The sequence below is a fragment of the Schistocerca gregaria genome, chromosome 9 (genome assembly GCF_023897955.1).
Source record: "Schistocerca gregaria isolate iqSchGreg1 chromosome 9, iqSchGreg1.2, whole genome shotgun sequence".
NCBI classification, from domain to species: Eukaryota; Metazoa; Arthropoda; class Insecta; order Orthoptera; family Acrididae; genus Schistocerca; species Schistocerca gregaria.
In genome coordinates, this window is record NC_064928.1 from 69118206 (window position 1) to 69131943 (window position 13738).

The window sequence follows — 13738 nt, forward strand, 5'->3', positions numbered from 1 at the left end:
ACACACAATATTTAAGATAAAAAAAAATGGTTCAAATGGCTCTGAGCACTATGGGACTTAACAGCTGTGGTCATCAGTCCCCTAGAACTTAGAACTACTTAAACCTAACTAACCTAAGGACATCGCACACATCCATGCCCGAGGCAGGATTCGAACCTGCGAACGTAGCAGTCGTGCGGTTCTGGACTGAAGCGCCTAGAACCCCTTAACCACCGCGGCCGGCTGCAATATCTTAATTGCAATGCCACATCAACTGCGCTATGACAAACAGTGTGCATTATTAAAGGCCACCCTTAGCCCTGATGACAGCTTCCACTCTCGCAGGCATGTGTTCAATCAGGTGCTGAAAGGTTTCTTGGGGAATGGCAGCCCATTCTTCACGGTGTGCAGCACTGAGGAGAGGTGTCGGTCGGTGAGGCCTGGCACGCAGTCCGAGTTCCATAACATGCAAAAGGACTCTGTGCAGGTCAGTCCATTACAGGGATATTATCGTCGTGTAACCACTCTGCCATAGGCAGTGCATTATCAACAGTTGCTCGATCGTGTTCAAAGATTCAATGGCCATCTCCGAATTGCTCTTCACCTATTGGATGCAAGGAGATGCTTGAAACATCAATGTAGGTCTGTGCTGCAATAGTGCCACGTAAAACAAGGGTTGCAAGCTCCCTCCATGAGAAACACTGCCACACCATAACACCACCTATGAATTTTACTGTTGGCACACACATGCTGGCAGATGACGTTCACCGGTCATTCGCCATACCCACACCCTGCCATCGGATCGCCGCATTGTGTACCGTGATTCGTCACTCCACACAACGTTTTTCCACTGTGCAATTGTCCAATCTTCACGCTCCTTACACCAAGCGAGGCGTCGTTTGGCATTTTCCGATGTGATGTGTGGCATATGAACAGCCACTCGACCATGAAATCCAAAGTTTCTCACCTCCTGCGTAACTGTTATAGTACTTGCAGTGGATCCTGATGCAGTTTGGAATTCCTGTGTGATGGTCTGGGTCCTGCCTATTACACATTAGGACCCTCCTTAACTGTCAGCGGTCTCTGTCAGTCAACAGACTAGGTCTGCCTCTACATTTTTGTGCTGTACGTGGCCCTTCACGTTTCCACTTCACTATCAGATCGGAAACAGTGAACTTAGGGATTTTTAGGAGTGTGGAAATCTTAGGTACAGACGTATGACACAAGTGACACCCAATCACCTGACCACATTCGAAGTCGGTGAGTTCTGCAGGCTCTCTCACGACGTCTGATGACTACTGAGGTCACTGATGTGGAGTACCTGGCAGTAGGTGGCAGCACAATGCTCCTAATATGAAAAACGTATGTTTTTTGGGGTGTCAGGATACGTTTGATCACATAGTATGCGAGGGCTATTCGGAAAGTAACGTCCGATCGGGTGAGAAATGGAAACCACAGTAAAAAGCCAATAAAACTTTGCACAGATGTGTTGGACAGTGTCTCTAGTATGCCTGTACATCACGTCCCTCTTTCCACTTGTGAGCGATTACCGAGCCCTTAAAGATGCATAAGAAATAAAATCTTCCACCAAGCACGAGCGCCTGCCGAGAGATTTCGCCTGATTTCATGAAACCCCACATAACGTAACTGTCACAAATTTCCTTCCTCGTGACAGGGGCAATGAGCAAGCTCTTGCAGCGTTTTCGATGGGAAGTGTTTGCTCACTCACCATACGGCGCGGACTTGGCTCCCTCTGATGATCATTTCCGCTTAGGTGAACAGCTGGCTATGAAGACATCATTGTGGCACAGAGAATGGGCTGTAGACAGGCGCAGGGAAGTGTCGGAAAGCACAGGAGGCCGCCATCTATGAGAGGGTGTTCCAAAGTTGGTACTCCGTTACGACAGATGTTTAAGTCGGAGCGCTGACTATGTGGAAAAGCAGATGGAAGGTGTAGCTAACTGTCGCAAATCAAACAGTTATTTTCACTGTGTTTTCCATTTCGAAAACAGGTCGCACCTTACTTGCCGAATAGTCCTCGTAGCTCAGTAGATATGACGTCATAAACTCTGAGATACCTGAAAACTGCCACATTATCTCTTTTTTACTACTAACTCTGTTTGCGACACATTTTGCAGACAATACCCACATATGTCTCTGAATGTGCCTACAAAATTATATCACCATGTGACACAAAGGCCAGGTGATGTAACATCATAAACACTCAAGTGCATAAAAAACTGGTGCATGATATTTGTAATCAATTTCTGAGTTAAATAAACCTCACAGAGAATTTGTATTTTGCATGAGATGTTTCTTAATTTGGATTACTTACACATTTGTACATTATGTACAGTTCTCTGTCAGGCTGTTTCATAATTTCAAATGTGTTTTCACGAATACATGTAATTGCAATTATCTCGATATTACTCTGCAGACACAGTTCATTTTTTGCTTTTGTCTCTAATATAAATTGGCAAAATGAATTGCCTGGTTCGTCAGCTAGTAGTTTTTATAAACATTCGAGTCCTCAAAACTGCTTTACCAAAATTTAACTGTTACTTTGCCCTGTATTTCGTTTGCAGCTTTCCTGAGGTGGTAGTTCCAAGCACTGTCGGGAAGAAACATCATGGCAGAAAGAAGATTGGAGTGGCCAGGTATGTTAAACACTGTAATATGTTACACACGATTCACGTCTGAAACAGCTAGTGTAATACACTCCTGGAAATGGAAAAAAGAACACATTGACACCGGTGTGTCAGACCCACCATACTTGCTCCGGACACTGCGAGAGGGCTGTACAAGCAATGATCACACGCACGGCACAGCGGACGCACCAGGAAACGCGGTGTTGGCCGTCGAATGGCGCTAGCTGCGCAGCATTTGTGCACCGCCGCCATCAGTGTCAGCCAGTTTGCCGTGGCATACGGAGCTCCATCGTAGTCTTTAACACTGGTAGCATGCCGCGACAGCGTGGACGTGAACCGTATGTGCAGTTGACGGACTTTGAGCGAGGGCGTATAGTGGGCATGCGGGAGGCCGGGTGGACGTACCGCCGAATTGCTCAACACGTGGGGCGTGAGGTCGCCACAGTACATCGATGTTGTCGCCAGTGGTCGGCGGAAGGTGCACGTGCCCGTCGACGTGGGACCGGACCGCAGCGACGCACGGATGCACACCAAGACCGTAGGATCCTACGCAGTGCCGTAGGGGACCGCACCGCCACTTCCCAGCAAATTAGGGACACTGTTGCTCCTGGGGTATCGGCGAGGACCATTCGCAACCGTCTCCATGAAGCTGGGCTACGGTCCCGCACACCGTTAGGCCGTCTTCCGCTCACGCCCCAACATCGTGCAGCCCGCCTCCAGTGGTGTCGCGACAGGCGTGAATGGAGGGACGAATGGAGACGTGTCGTCTTCAGCGATGAGAGTCGCTTCTGCCTTGGTGCCAATGATGGTCGTATGCGTGTTTGGCTCCGTGCAGGTGAGCGCCACAATCAGGACTGCATACGACCGAGGCACACAGGGCCAACACCCGGCATCATGGTGTGGGAAGCGATCTCCTACACTGGCCGTACACCCCTGGTGCTCGTCGAGGGGACAATGAATAGTGCACGGTACACCCAAACCGTCATCGAACCCATCGTTCTACCATTCCTAGACCGGCAGGGGAACTTGCTGTTCCAACAGGACAAAGCACGTCCGCATGTATCCCGTGCCACCCAACGTGCTCTAGAAGGTGTAAGTCAACTACCCTGGCCAGCAAGATCTCCGCATCTGTCCCCCATTGAGCATGTTTGGGACTGGATGAAGCGTCGTCTCACGCGGTCTGCACGTCCAGCACGAACGCTGCTCCAACTGAGGCGCCAGGTGGAAATGGCATGGCAAGCCGTTCCACAGGACTACATCCAGCATCTCTACGATCGTCTCCATGGGAGAATAGCAGCCTGCATTGCTGCGAAAGGTGGATATACACTGTACTATTGCCGACATTGTGCATGCTCTGTTGCCTGTGCCTATGTGTCAGTGGTTCTGTCAGTGTGATCATGTGATGTATCTGACCCCAGGAATGTGTCAATAAAGTTTCTCCTTCCTGGGACAATGAATTCACGGTGTTCTTATTTCAATTTCCAGGAGTGTATATCGCTGATCACATAAAACTAAAGCATTAATCAACTCAGTAATTTATTTCATTTAACGTCATATGATTCAAATATTGCTGCATTCTTCGCGTAGGTACGAATATTTCACAGTTTTTAAGTCACTTGTAGTTGGTAATGATGAGTGGTAGCTGATTATGTTGAGTAGTTCGGCATCAAACTTAAGGACGACAGTACAGCAAAAGTGAAGATATTCCCGCATCTTCGTATTGATATTTCGCTTGCAAGGCAGAAGAATTCCTTTACTTTATGTATTGCGCGGATAATCGAATTTCTGATACTCTTAAACACTTTTCCAGGCAGTTTGTAAGAGCGGAACCATTATCAGATCACTTTGTTGATCATGTGTCCATCTGACTGAACAGGAAGGGGTAGAGGTATCAAGATTAAATTTATGCAATTTACTAACATATATGGTTCCTTAGCAGTGTAGATTATAAGTTAAGGAAATCGAAAGATGCGGCAATTTTTTGACAGTCGCAAACTCGTTCTTCAAAAGCAATAGGGTACTTCCAGCTGACCTAGAACCATGAAACTTGGAAACAGGCAAGGTTTTACAGTACAAACAAAGGGAAAATTCCGGAAACATTTACTTTATAATCATACAATATACAAAGACATTACTTTGTCACTACAAACTTGCATTCATAGTCTGTCAAAAATCTCAGGAAGTACTGTAAGTATTTTGACATGGTATTCAGTAAGCGGTAGAGTGACTTACGAGGAAGGTTACTGTATGTAATTCACAAATATTTCGAGCAAATTGGCTGAGATACGATGAAGTGATGTCAAACACCATTCAAAAGCCAAGATCGCAAAAAATATTTTTTATGCAAGACAACAATCTTAGCTGTTATCTTCGGGTGTTAAAAAGTTTTTTAGTAAAATATATTCTTTTTACGCTGTTTTACTAAAATACGTTAAGACCTGAATATGACAGCTAAGACAGTTGAAACCGGCTGTCTTGCATAAAAATATTTTGTGCGACCTCGGATCTTGAACGGTGTTTAACAAATTAAACAGATCTTCCTCCTGTACTCTCATACTGAGAAAATACACTCGAAGTGAAGTCACCTTTCACTGTGGAAAAGATGCCTTTGACAGTCAGCGCAGATAAGTTTAAGGCCGTCCGAGCACCACGCTGACCATCTTTGCCGACAATCCGTACAGTTTTCAAATAAATTACGGGAATTCAGTCAGGTAATATTTACAGCGACAGCCGATATTTCGGCAGGAGTACATCCCGCCATTTTCAAGGTAAAAAGTGCAACGGAAGGCGATGTACACGCAAATTTAAAACCTTTAAAAAGCACTGAACACTACTCCCACCAAAGATGACTAGCCAGAGGTATCGACACTGGAAGACTGAGAACTAGCAGCTGAGGTAACATTCACTCTGTCCCTCTGTTTTTGCACAAGCGAGAGAGCAGGACTCCGAGCAGAGTTTAAACAAAAACCTCCTTCCCTGTTTACAAGGTTGCTCGCTAATTTAATCTCAATTGCCTCCTTAAAAACACTGTCCCAATAGCTGGACGTGCATGCAAATATCTATGTGTTGTTGTATGACATGGGCTGACCAGTATCCAAGCAATGTTCGGCACTACCAGATCCACTTGGGTGCTGTAATCGTGTGTGCCGTTTACGCTCAGTACAGCGGTCCTCCACGGTCCTGATAGTTTGACCAATATAAGCCATGGAACAGCAACAGGGAACAAGATATACACCCGCCTTACGCAAACCAAATCATCCATAACAGAGCCCAAAAGCACACTACTTTCATAATGAGGTCGGAAAACACATTTCACATCGTATTTCCGTAAAATACGACCAATTTTGTTGAAAGTGATTCCCGCGTAAGGCAGAAGAGCAGCAGAGTTAGGTGTCGGCTCAGTATTATCATCAGTCAGCCAATGCACTGTTGGTCGATAGTCCGAGGGGCGTTCAATCTGTCTTTCACCATTCTGACGAAATGTAGCTTCAAGATGGGCCAGCTCAGCTGGAATTGTCTCAGTGCCGGAAATCACATGTGCCCTGTGTACCAAGGTACGAAGTACCCCTTCACGCTGAGGCAGATTGTGACAACTATTAGCCTGTAAGTACAAGTCAGTGTGAGTACGTTTCCGATGAACTGCATGTCCCATTGATCCATCAACCTTTCTCCTAACCAAAACGTCAAGAAAAGGATGGCAACCATCATCTTCCACCAACATCGTAAAACGAATGTTCGGGTGGATCGAGTTCAGATGTTCTAAAAAGGCATTCATATTCTTCCTACCATGAGGCCAAACAACAAAAATATCATCAACATATCTGAAGAAACAGACGGGTTTCAAAGGCGCCGACTCGAATGCACATTCCTCGGAATCTTCCATAAACAAATTTGCAATCACAGGAGACAACGGACTGCCCATCGCAACCCTATGTGTCTGCTCGTAATACTGGTCGTTGTGAACATCATATCAGGAACTCAGCTCATTTCTTACGTCGATTAGAGGGAATGCGGTTGAATGAGTCTGATATTTTAGTAAGTTTTGATGTGGTCTCTCTCTTCATTAGGATTCCTCTCTCTCATTCGTTGCGGTTAATTGAGGTTACATTTGGTGTTGAACTGACAAATCTCTTTCGAAATGTGTTGACATCCACTTACTTTTTATTCAATGACCAGCATTACGAGCAGACAGGTGGGTAACCCGTTGTCTCCTGTAATTGCAAATTTGTTTATGGAAGACTTCGAGGAATGTGCTTTGAAACCTTTCTGTTTCTTCAGATACGTTGATGATACTTTTGTTGTTTGGCCTCATGGTAGGGAGAATATGAATGCCTTTTTTAGAACATCTGAACTCGACCTACCCGAATATTCGTTTTACGATGGATGCGGAAGAGGATGGTTGCCTTCACTTTCTTCACGTTTTGGTTAAGAGGAAGGTTGGTGGATCATTGGGACTTGCAGTTTACCGAAAACGTACTCACACTGACTTGTATTTACAGGCTGACAGTTGTCACAATCCGACTCGGTTTAAAGGGCTACTTTGTACGTTGGTACACAGGCCACGTGTCATTTACGACAGTGAGAGCTTGGCAGCTGAGATGGCCCATTTTGAAGCTGCATTTCGTCAGAATGGTCACAGTGAAAGACAGATTGAACGTGTGTTGCGCTATCGCCCAACAGTGCATCGGGTGACTGATGACAATACGAAGCTGACGACTGAGTCTGCTGGCTTTTTCCCTTACGCGGGAAGCATTTCCAACACCATCGGTCTTATTTTACGGAAATACGATGTGAAATGGCTTTTCAGAACTCCATCTAAAATTAGAGTGCTTTTGGGCTCTGTTAAGGATGATCTTGGTTTGCGTAAGGCGGGTGTATATCTTGTTCCCTGTTGCTGTTCCATGGCTTATAGTGGTCAAACTATCAGGACCGTGGAGGACCGCTGTACTGAGCGTAAACGGAACACACGATTACAGCACCCAAGTGGATCTGGTAGTGCCGAACATTGCTTGGATACTGGTCAGCCCATGTCATACAACAACACATAGATATTTGCATGCACGTCCAGCTATTGGGACAGTGTTTTTAAGGAGGCAATTGAGATTAAATTAGCGAGCAACCTTGTAAACAGGGAAGGAGGTTTTTGTTTAAATTCTGCTTTGAATTTTGCTCTCTCGCTTGAGAAAAAACAGAGGGACAGAGTCAATGTTACCTCACTTCTAGTTCTCAGTCTTTCACTATCGATACCTCTGGCTGTGGTCATCTTTGGAGGTGCTAGCGTTCAGCTGTGCGTTATCTTTTCCTGAATTACTCCATGAATCGAGGTTTTAAGTTCGCTTTTAAGTCGCCTTTCGTTGCAGTTTGTGCCTTGAAAATGGCGGGGTGTACTCCCGCAGAAATATCGACGGTCGCTGTAAATATTACCTGGCTGAATTCCCGTAAGCCGGCCGCGGTGGTCTCGCGGTTCTAGGCGCTCAGTCCGGAACCGCGCGACCGCTACGGTCGCAGGTTCGAATCCTGCCTCGGGCATGGATGTGTGTGATGTCCTTAGGTTAGTTAGGTTTAGGTAGTTCTGAGTTCTAGGGGACTGATGACCATAGATGTTAAGTCCCATGGTGCTCAGAGCCATTTGTACCAGTGCCCGTAAGTTGTTTGAAAATTGTATACGCCAGGAAAAAATCATAACCCGTACAGTATTTGTAATGTTTTAAATCAAAGTAGTACCGTTAATGATACAGGATACCACTTCCATTGCATCTGTTGTGGCTACAGTATCCCATAAAATACCGACATCTTTGTAACATCAGTAGCCCAATGGACAGCTGTAGAACTTAGTATTTAATATAAATTTCAACTTGATACCTATTCCAGTTCCCGAAAGAAAGAGGTGTTAAATGTCGGACAGACGACAACAAAGTGATTACACAAATGTTCCCTTTTTACCGATTAAGGCACGGTACCCTGAAATCAGTAGAACGTTTACACACCCTGTATGAGAAATATGTGCAAGCGTGGTCAAGGAAATACCGGCATGGTAGCTCAGAATGTTGGGACAGAGGACGCCAGTAATAAAAAAAACTTAGTGAATGGTTCAACAATCAACTTCAACGGGTATCATGTGACGTCCACCCTGACCAAATGAACGAACAATAACAAACAAAAATGAATGCAAAAAAAGGTGTAGTGACTTTGTTTAGTAACCAAAACGACCTTGGTCATGGGTTCAAACACTGCCGCTGTTAAAATTTTGAATAAAAATCATCCGCAATGGAAACAAAAGACTTTTAGCATAAGAAGTCAACCAACGGCCTTGTTGTAGGAGCGGACAGAGATTCAGGACACTCTCTTGCCCTTGCATTGGGAAGTTGCCCCCAAGACGCAGAGGAATCAGCAGTGATCAACGCCGTAAGTATGTAGAAAGGCAATGGAAACCGACGTTTTCGCGGTGTCCCCTGCATCGCCGCCAACGTGCAATGTACAACTGCTGTGCAGATCGTCACTCAACCTCCGCAGGCGCACACACTGAACTTAATGCTGTTGGTAATTAATCGACATATCGATACCATTCCCTAAAAGTATAGATATAAATCGGTTGTATTCTTCCCACAGACATATTCATATCAAAATGGCAATATCGAGTGCCGATATTTTTATTTGATATTACATTTTTTTCATAATTTTCGATAAATATTTGAAGTTGTTGTCTTGAAATTGTAGTAGTATAGAATTCTTCTTTGCCGGCCGCGCTAGCCGAGCAGTTCTAGGGGCCTCAGTCCGGAACCGCGCGATTGCTACCGTCACAGGTTCGAATTCTGCCTCGGACATGGATGTGTGTGATGCCAAATGGTGCAAATGGCTAGTTCTAGACCTTAGAACTACTTAAACCTAACTAACCTAAGGACATCACACAACACCCAGTTATCACGAGGCAGAGAAAATCCCTGACCCCGCCGGGAATCGAACCCGGGCGTGGGAAGCGAGAACGCTACCGCACGACCACGAGCTGCGGACTGTGTGCTGTCCTTCGGTTAGTTAGGTTTAATTAGTTCTAAGTTCTAGAGGACTGATGACCTCGGATGTTATGTCCCATAGTGCTCAGAGCCATTTGAACCATCTGAATTCTTCTTTCACTGTGTTATTGAACGCAGTTTTCCGAAATTCCTTCACCAGGGAAGACGAATGGAATATTCCAGAATTTGAAACACGAACATCTGCTAGCATGAGTTTCTTAGAAGTAGATACCAGATTGTATACCGATTAGGTTCCTTTCAGATTACGCTGATACTACAGCTCCCTACTTAGCACTCATATACAACCGCTCGCTCACCGATAGATCTGTACCTACAGATTGGAAAATAGCGCAGGTCGCACCAGTGTTCAAGAAGGGTAGTAGGAGTAATCCATTTAACTACAGACCTATATCATTGACGTCGGTTTGCAGTAGGGTTTTGGAGCATATACTGTATTCAAACATTATGAATCACCTCGAAGGGAACGATCTATTGACACGTAATCAGCATGGCTTCAGAAAACATCGCTCTTGTGCAACGCAGCTAGCTCTTTATTCGCACGAAGTAATGGCCGCTATCGACAGGGGATCTCAAGTTGATTCCGTATTTCTAGATTTCCGGAAAGCTTTTGACACCGTTCCTCACAAGCGACTTCTAATCAAGCTGCGGAGCTATGGGGTATCGTCTCAGTTGTGCGACTGGATTCGTGATTTCCTGTCAGGAAGGTCGCAGTTCGTAGTAATAGACGGCAAATCATCGAGTAAAACTGAAGTGATATCAGGTGTTCCCCAGGGAAGCGTCCTGGGACCTCTACTGTTTCTGATCTATATAAATGACCTGGGTGACAATCTGAGCAGTTCTCTTAGACTGTTCGCAGATGATGCTGTAATTTACCGTCTAGTAAGGTCATCCGAAGACCAGTATCAGTTGCAAAGCGATTTAGAAAAGATTGCTGTATGGTGTGTCCGGTGGCAGTTGACGCTAAATAACGAAAAGTGTGAGATGATCCACATGAGTTCCAAAAGAAATCCGTTGGAATTCGATTACTCGATAAATAGTACAATTCTCAAGGCTGTCAATTCAACTAAGTGCCTGGGTGTTAAAATTACGAAAAACTTCAGTTGGAAGGACCACATAGATAATATTGTCGGGAAGGCGAGCCAAAGGTTGCGTTTCATTGGCAGGACACTTAGAAGATGCAACAAGTCCACCAAAGAGACAGCTTACACTACACTCGTTCGTCCTCTGTTAGAATATTGCTGCGCGGTGTGGGATCCTTACCAGGTGGGATTGACGGAGGACATCGAGAGGGTGCAAAGAAGGGCAGCTCGTTTTGTACTATCGCGTTATAGGGGAGAGAGTGTGGCAGATATGATACACGAGTTGGGATGGAAGTCATTACAGCATAGACGTTTTTCGTCGCGGCGAGACCTTTTTACGAAATTTCAGTCACCAACTTTCTCTTCCGAATGCGAAAATATTTTGTTGAGCCCAACCTACATAGGTAGGAATGATCATCAAAATAAAATAAGAGAAATCAGAGCTCGAACAGAAAGGTTTAGGTGTTCGTTTTTCCCGCTCGCTGTTCGGGAGTGGAACAGTAGAGAGATAGTATGATTGTGGTTCGATGAACCCTCTGCCAAGCACTTAAATGTGAATTGCAGAGTAGTCATGTAGATGTAGATGTAGATGTGAGCTTTCACTGTTTGAGCTTTCATCACGTCGACTCTTACTCTTTGACTGTATGAAGCAAGTATAAGTGACACAAAGAAGAACACGGATGGCACTAGGGAGTGGCGGTGTCGATGGAATAACAAGACTTCCGATGTGAAGAAATAGCGCACCATTTGCGTTAAAAAATAATTTTTAACGCAAGTAGTGTGCTATTTATTCATATAGGCATTCCTCGAAAACAATTTCTGAAAATAATGAATAAATATCTAAATGACAAGGTTGGTCTTTGCAGTGGGTGGAGGCGTGTGAGGGGAAATGGTGACGTAATCAGTGCTCGGCGATGCCAACAGAAACTGCAACGTCCAGCTGAACTACGCGATTTTGACGGTACAATTACTAGATCCCTGGAGTTGGTAGAAATAAAATAAAAAATAAAAACAAGGAAGTCGACATGAAGTGTTCCGGCAAATCCTATACGTGATGAAACTGAACGACGGATCCATCGGACACCTTTTATTGTGCCACTTACATGCAGTTACCGTTTTTAACAAAGTGGCTATCGCGAAGCGTGAACGTGCATTGCTCTCCTTTCAGTTCGTGCCCTAAAGGGGACAGGCAGGCTGCTACCTTGTTGATGTACAGAATATCTCATAAGAAATCAATACTTAATTATACAGTTCCAAAACCGCCAGTGTATTTACATTGTGCAGCCATTTTTTTTATAGGCATGTACGTCGATATTTTCACCGCCGTATATCGATACATATTTTTTAAATATCGGTATGTCGGATTTCCGATCATCATCATCATCATTTAAGACTGATTATGTCTTTCAGCCTTCAGTCTGGAGCATAGTCCCCCTTATAAAATTCCTCCATGATCCCCTATTCAGTGCTAACATTGGTGCCTCTTCTGATGTTAAACCTGTTACTTCAAAATCATTCTTAACTGAATCCTTGGTCTGCCCCGACTCCTCCTACCCTCTACTGCTGAACCCATGAGTCTCTTGGGTAACCTTGCTTCTCCCATGCGTGTAACATGACCCCACCATCTAAGCCGGTTCGCCCTAACTGCTACATCTATAGAGTTCATTACCAGTTTTTCTTTGATTTCCTCATTGTGGACACCCATCCACCACCTGCAATCCTCCTAGCTAATTACATATCCGTAACTTCAACCTTATTGATAAGGTAACCTGAATCCACCCAGCTTTCTCTCCCATACAACAAAGTTGGTGGAAAGATTGAAAGGTGCACAGATAACTTAGTCTTGGTACTGACTTCCTTCTTGCAGAAGAGAGTAGATCGCAGCTGAGCGCTCACTGTATTAGCTTTGCTACACGTCGCTTCCAGTTATTTCACTATCTTGCCATCCTGCTCTAACTTTGTTCCTCCTATTTGGCACTCAATCCGTTTATATCTCTTTTCCACTGACATTACTTTCGTTTTGGAGATGCTAAACTTCATACCCTAGTCCTTACATTTCTGATCTAGCTCTGAAATATTACTTTGCAAACTTTCAATCGAATCTGGCATCACAGCTAAGTCATCCGAATATGCGAGACTGCTTATTTTGTGTGAATTTTAAAATTTTCCCGGCGAATTGAGTCAAACAGAGCTTGGATGGCGTGTACTGGTACAGCTGCCCATGCAGCTTCAACACGATACCACACTTCATCAAGAGTAGTGACTGACGTATTGTGACGAGCCAGTTGCTCGGCCTCCATTGACCACACGTTTTCAATTGGTGAGAGAGCTGGAGAATGTGCTGGGCAGGGCAGCAGTCGAACATTTTCTGTATCCAGAAACGGCCGTACGGGACCTGCAACATGCGGTCGTGCATTATACTGCTGAAATGTAAGGTTACGCAGGAATCGAATGAAGGGTAGAGCCACGTGTCGTAACCCATCTGAAATGTAACGCCCACAAGTCAAAGTGCCGTCAATGCGAACAAGAGGTGACCGAGACGTGTAACCAGTGACACCCCATACCATCACGCTGGATGATACGCCAGTATGGCGATGGCGAATACACGCTTCCAATGAGCGTTCACCGCGATGTCGCCAAACACCGATGCGACCATCACGATGCTGTAAACATAACCTGGATTTATCCGAAAAAATGACGTTTTGTCATTCGTGCACAGGTTCGGAGTTGAGTACAACATCGTAGGCGCTCCTGTCTGTGATGCAGCGTCAAGGGTAACCGCAGCCACGGTCTCCGAGCTGATAGTCCGTGCTGCTGCAAACGTCGTCGAACTGTTCGTGCAGATGGTTGTTGTCTTGCAAACGTCGCCATCTGTTGACTCAGGGATCGAGACGTGGTTGCACGATCCCTTACAGCCATGCGGATAAGATGCCTGTCATCTCGACTGCTAGTGATACGATGCCGTTGGGATCCACCACGGCGTTCCGTATTACTCTCCTGA

At 45.2% G+C, this 13738-nt stretch overlaps 1 protein-coding gene across 1 annotated transcript in view; it reads left to right on the forward strand.

The window, feature by feature from the left end:
- LOC126291427 (MHC class II regulatory factor RFX1-like) overlaps window positions 1–13738 on the forward strand; it is a 140685-nt gene that overhangs the window by 102136 nt on the left and 24811 nt on the right. The window contains exon 5 of the mRNA XM_049984943.1: window positions 2565–2636. Within this exon, the coding sequence (XP_049840900.1) occupies window positions 2565–2636 (72 nt within the window). The remainder of the gene's footprint in view (window positions 1–2564; window positions 2637–13738) is intronic.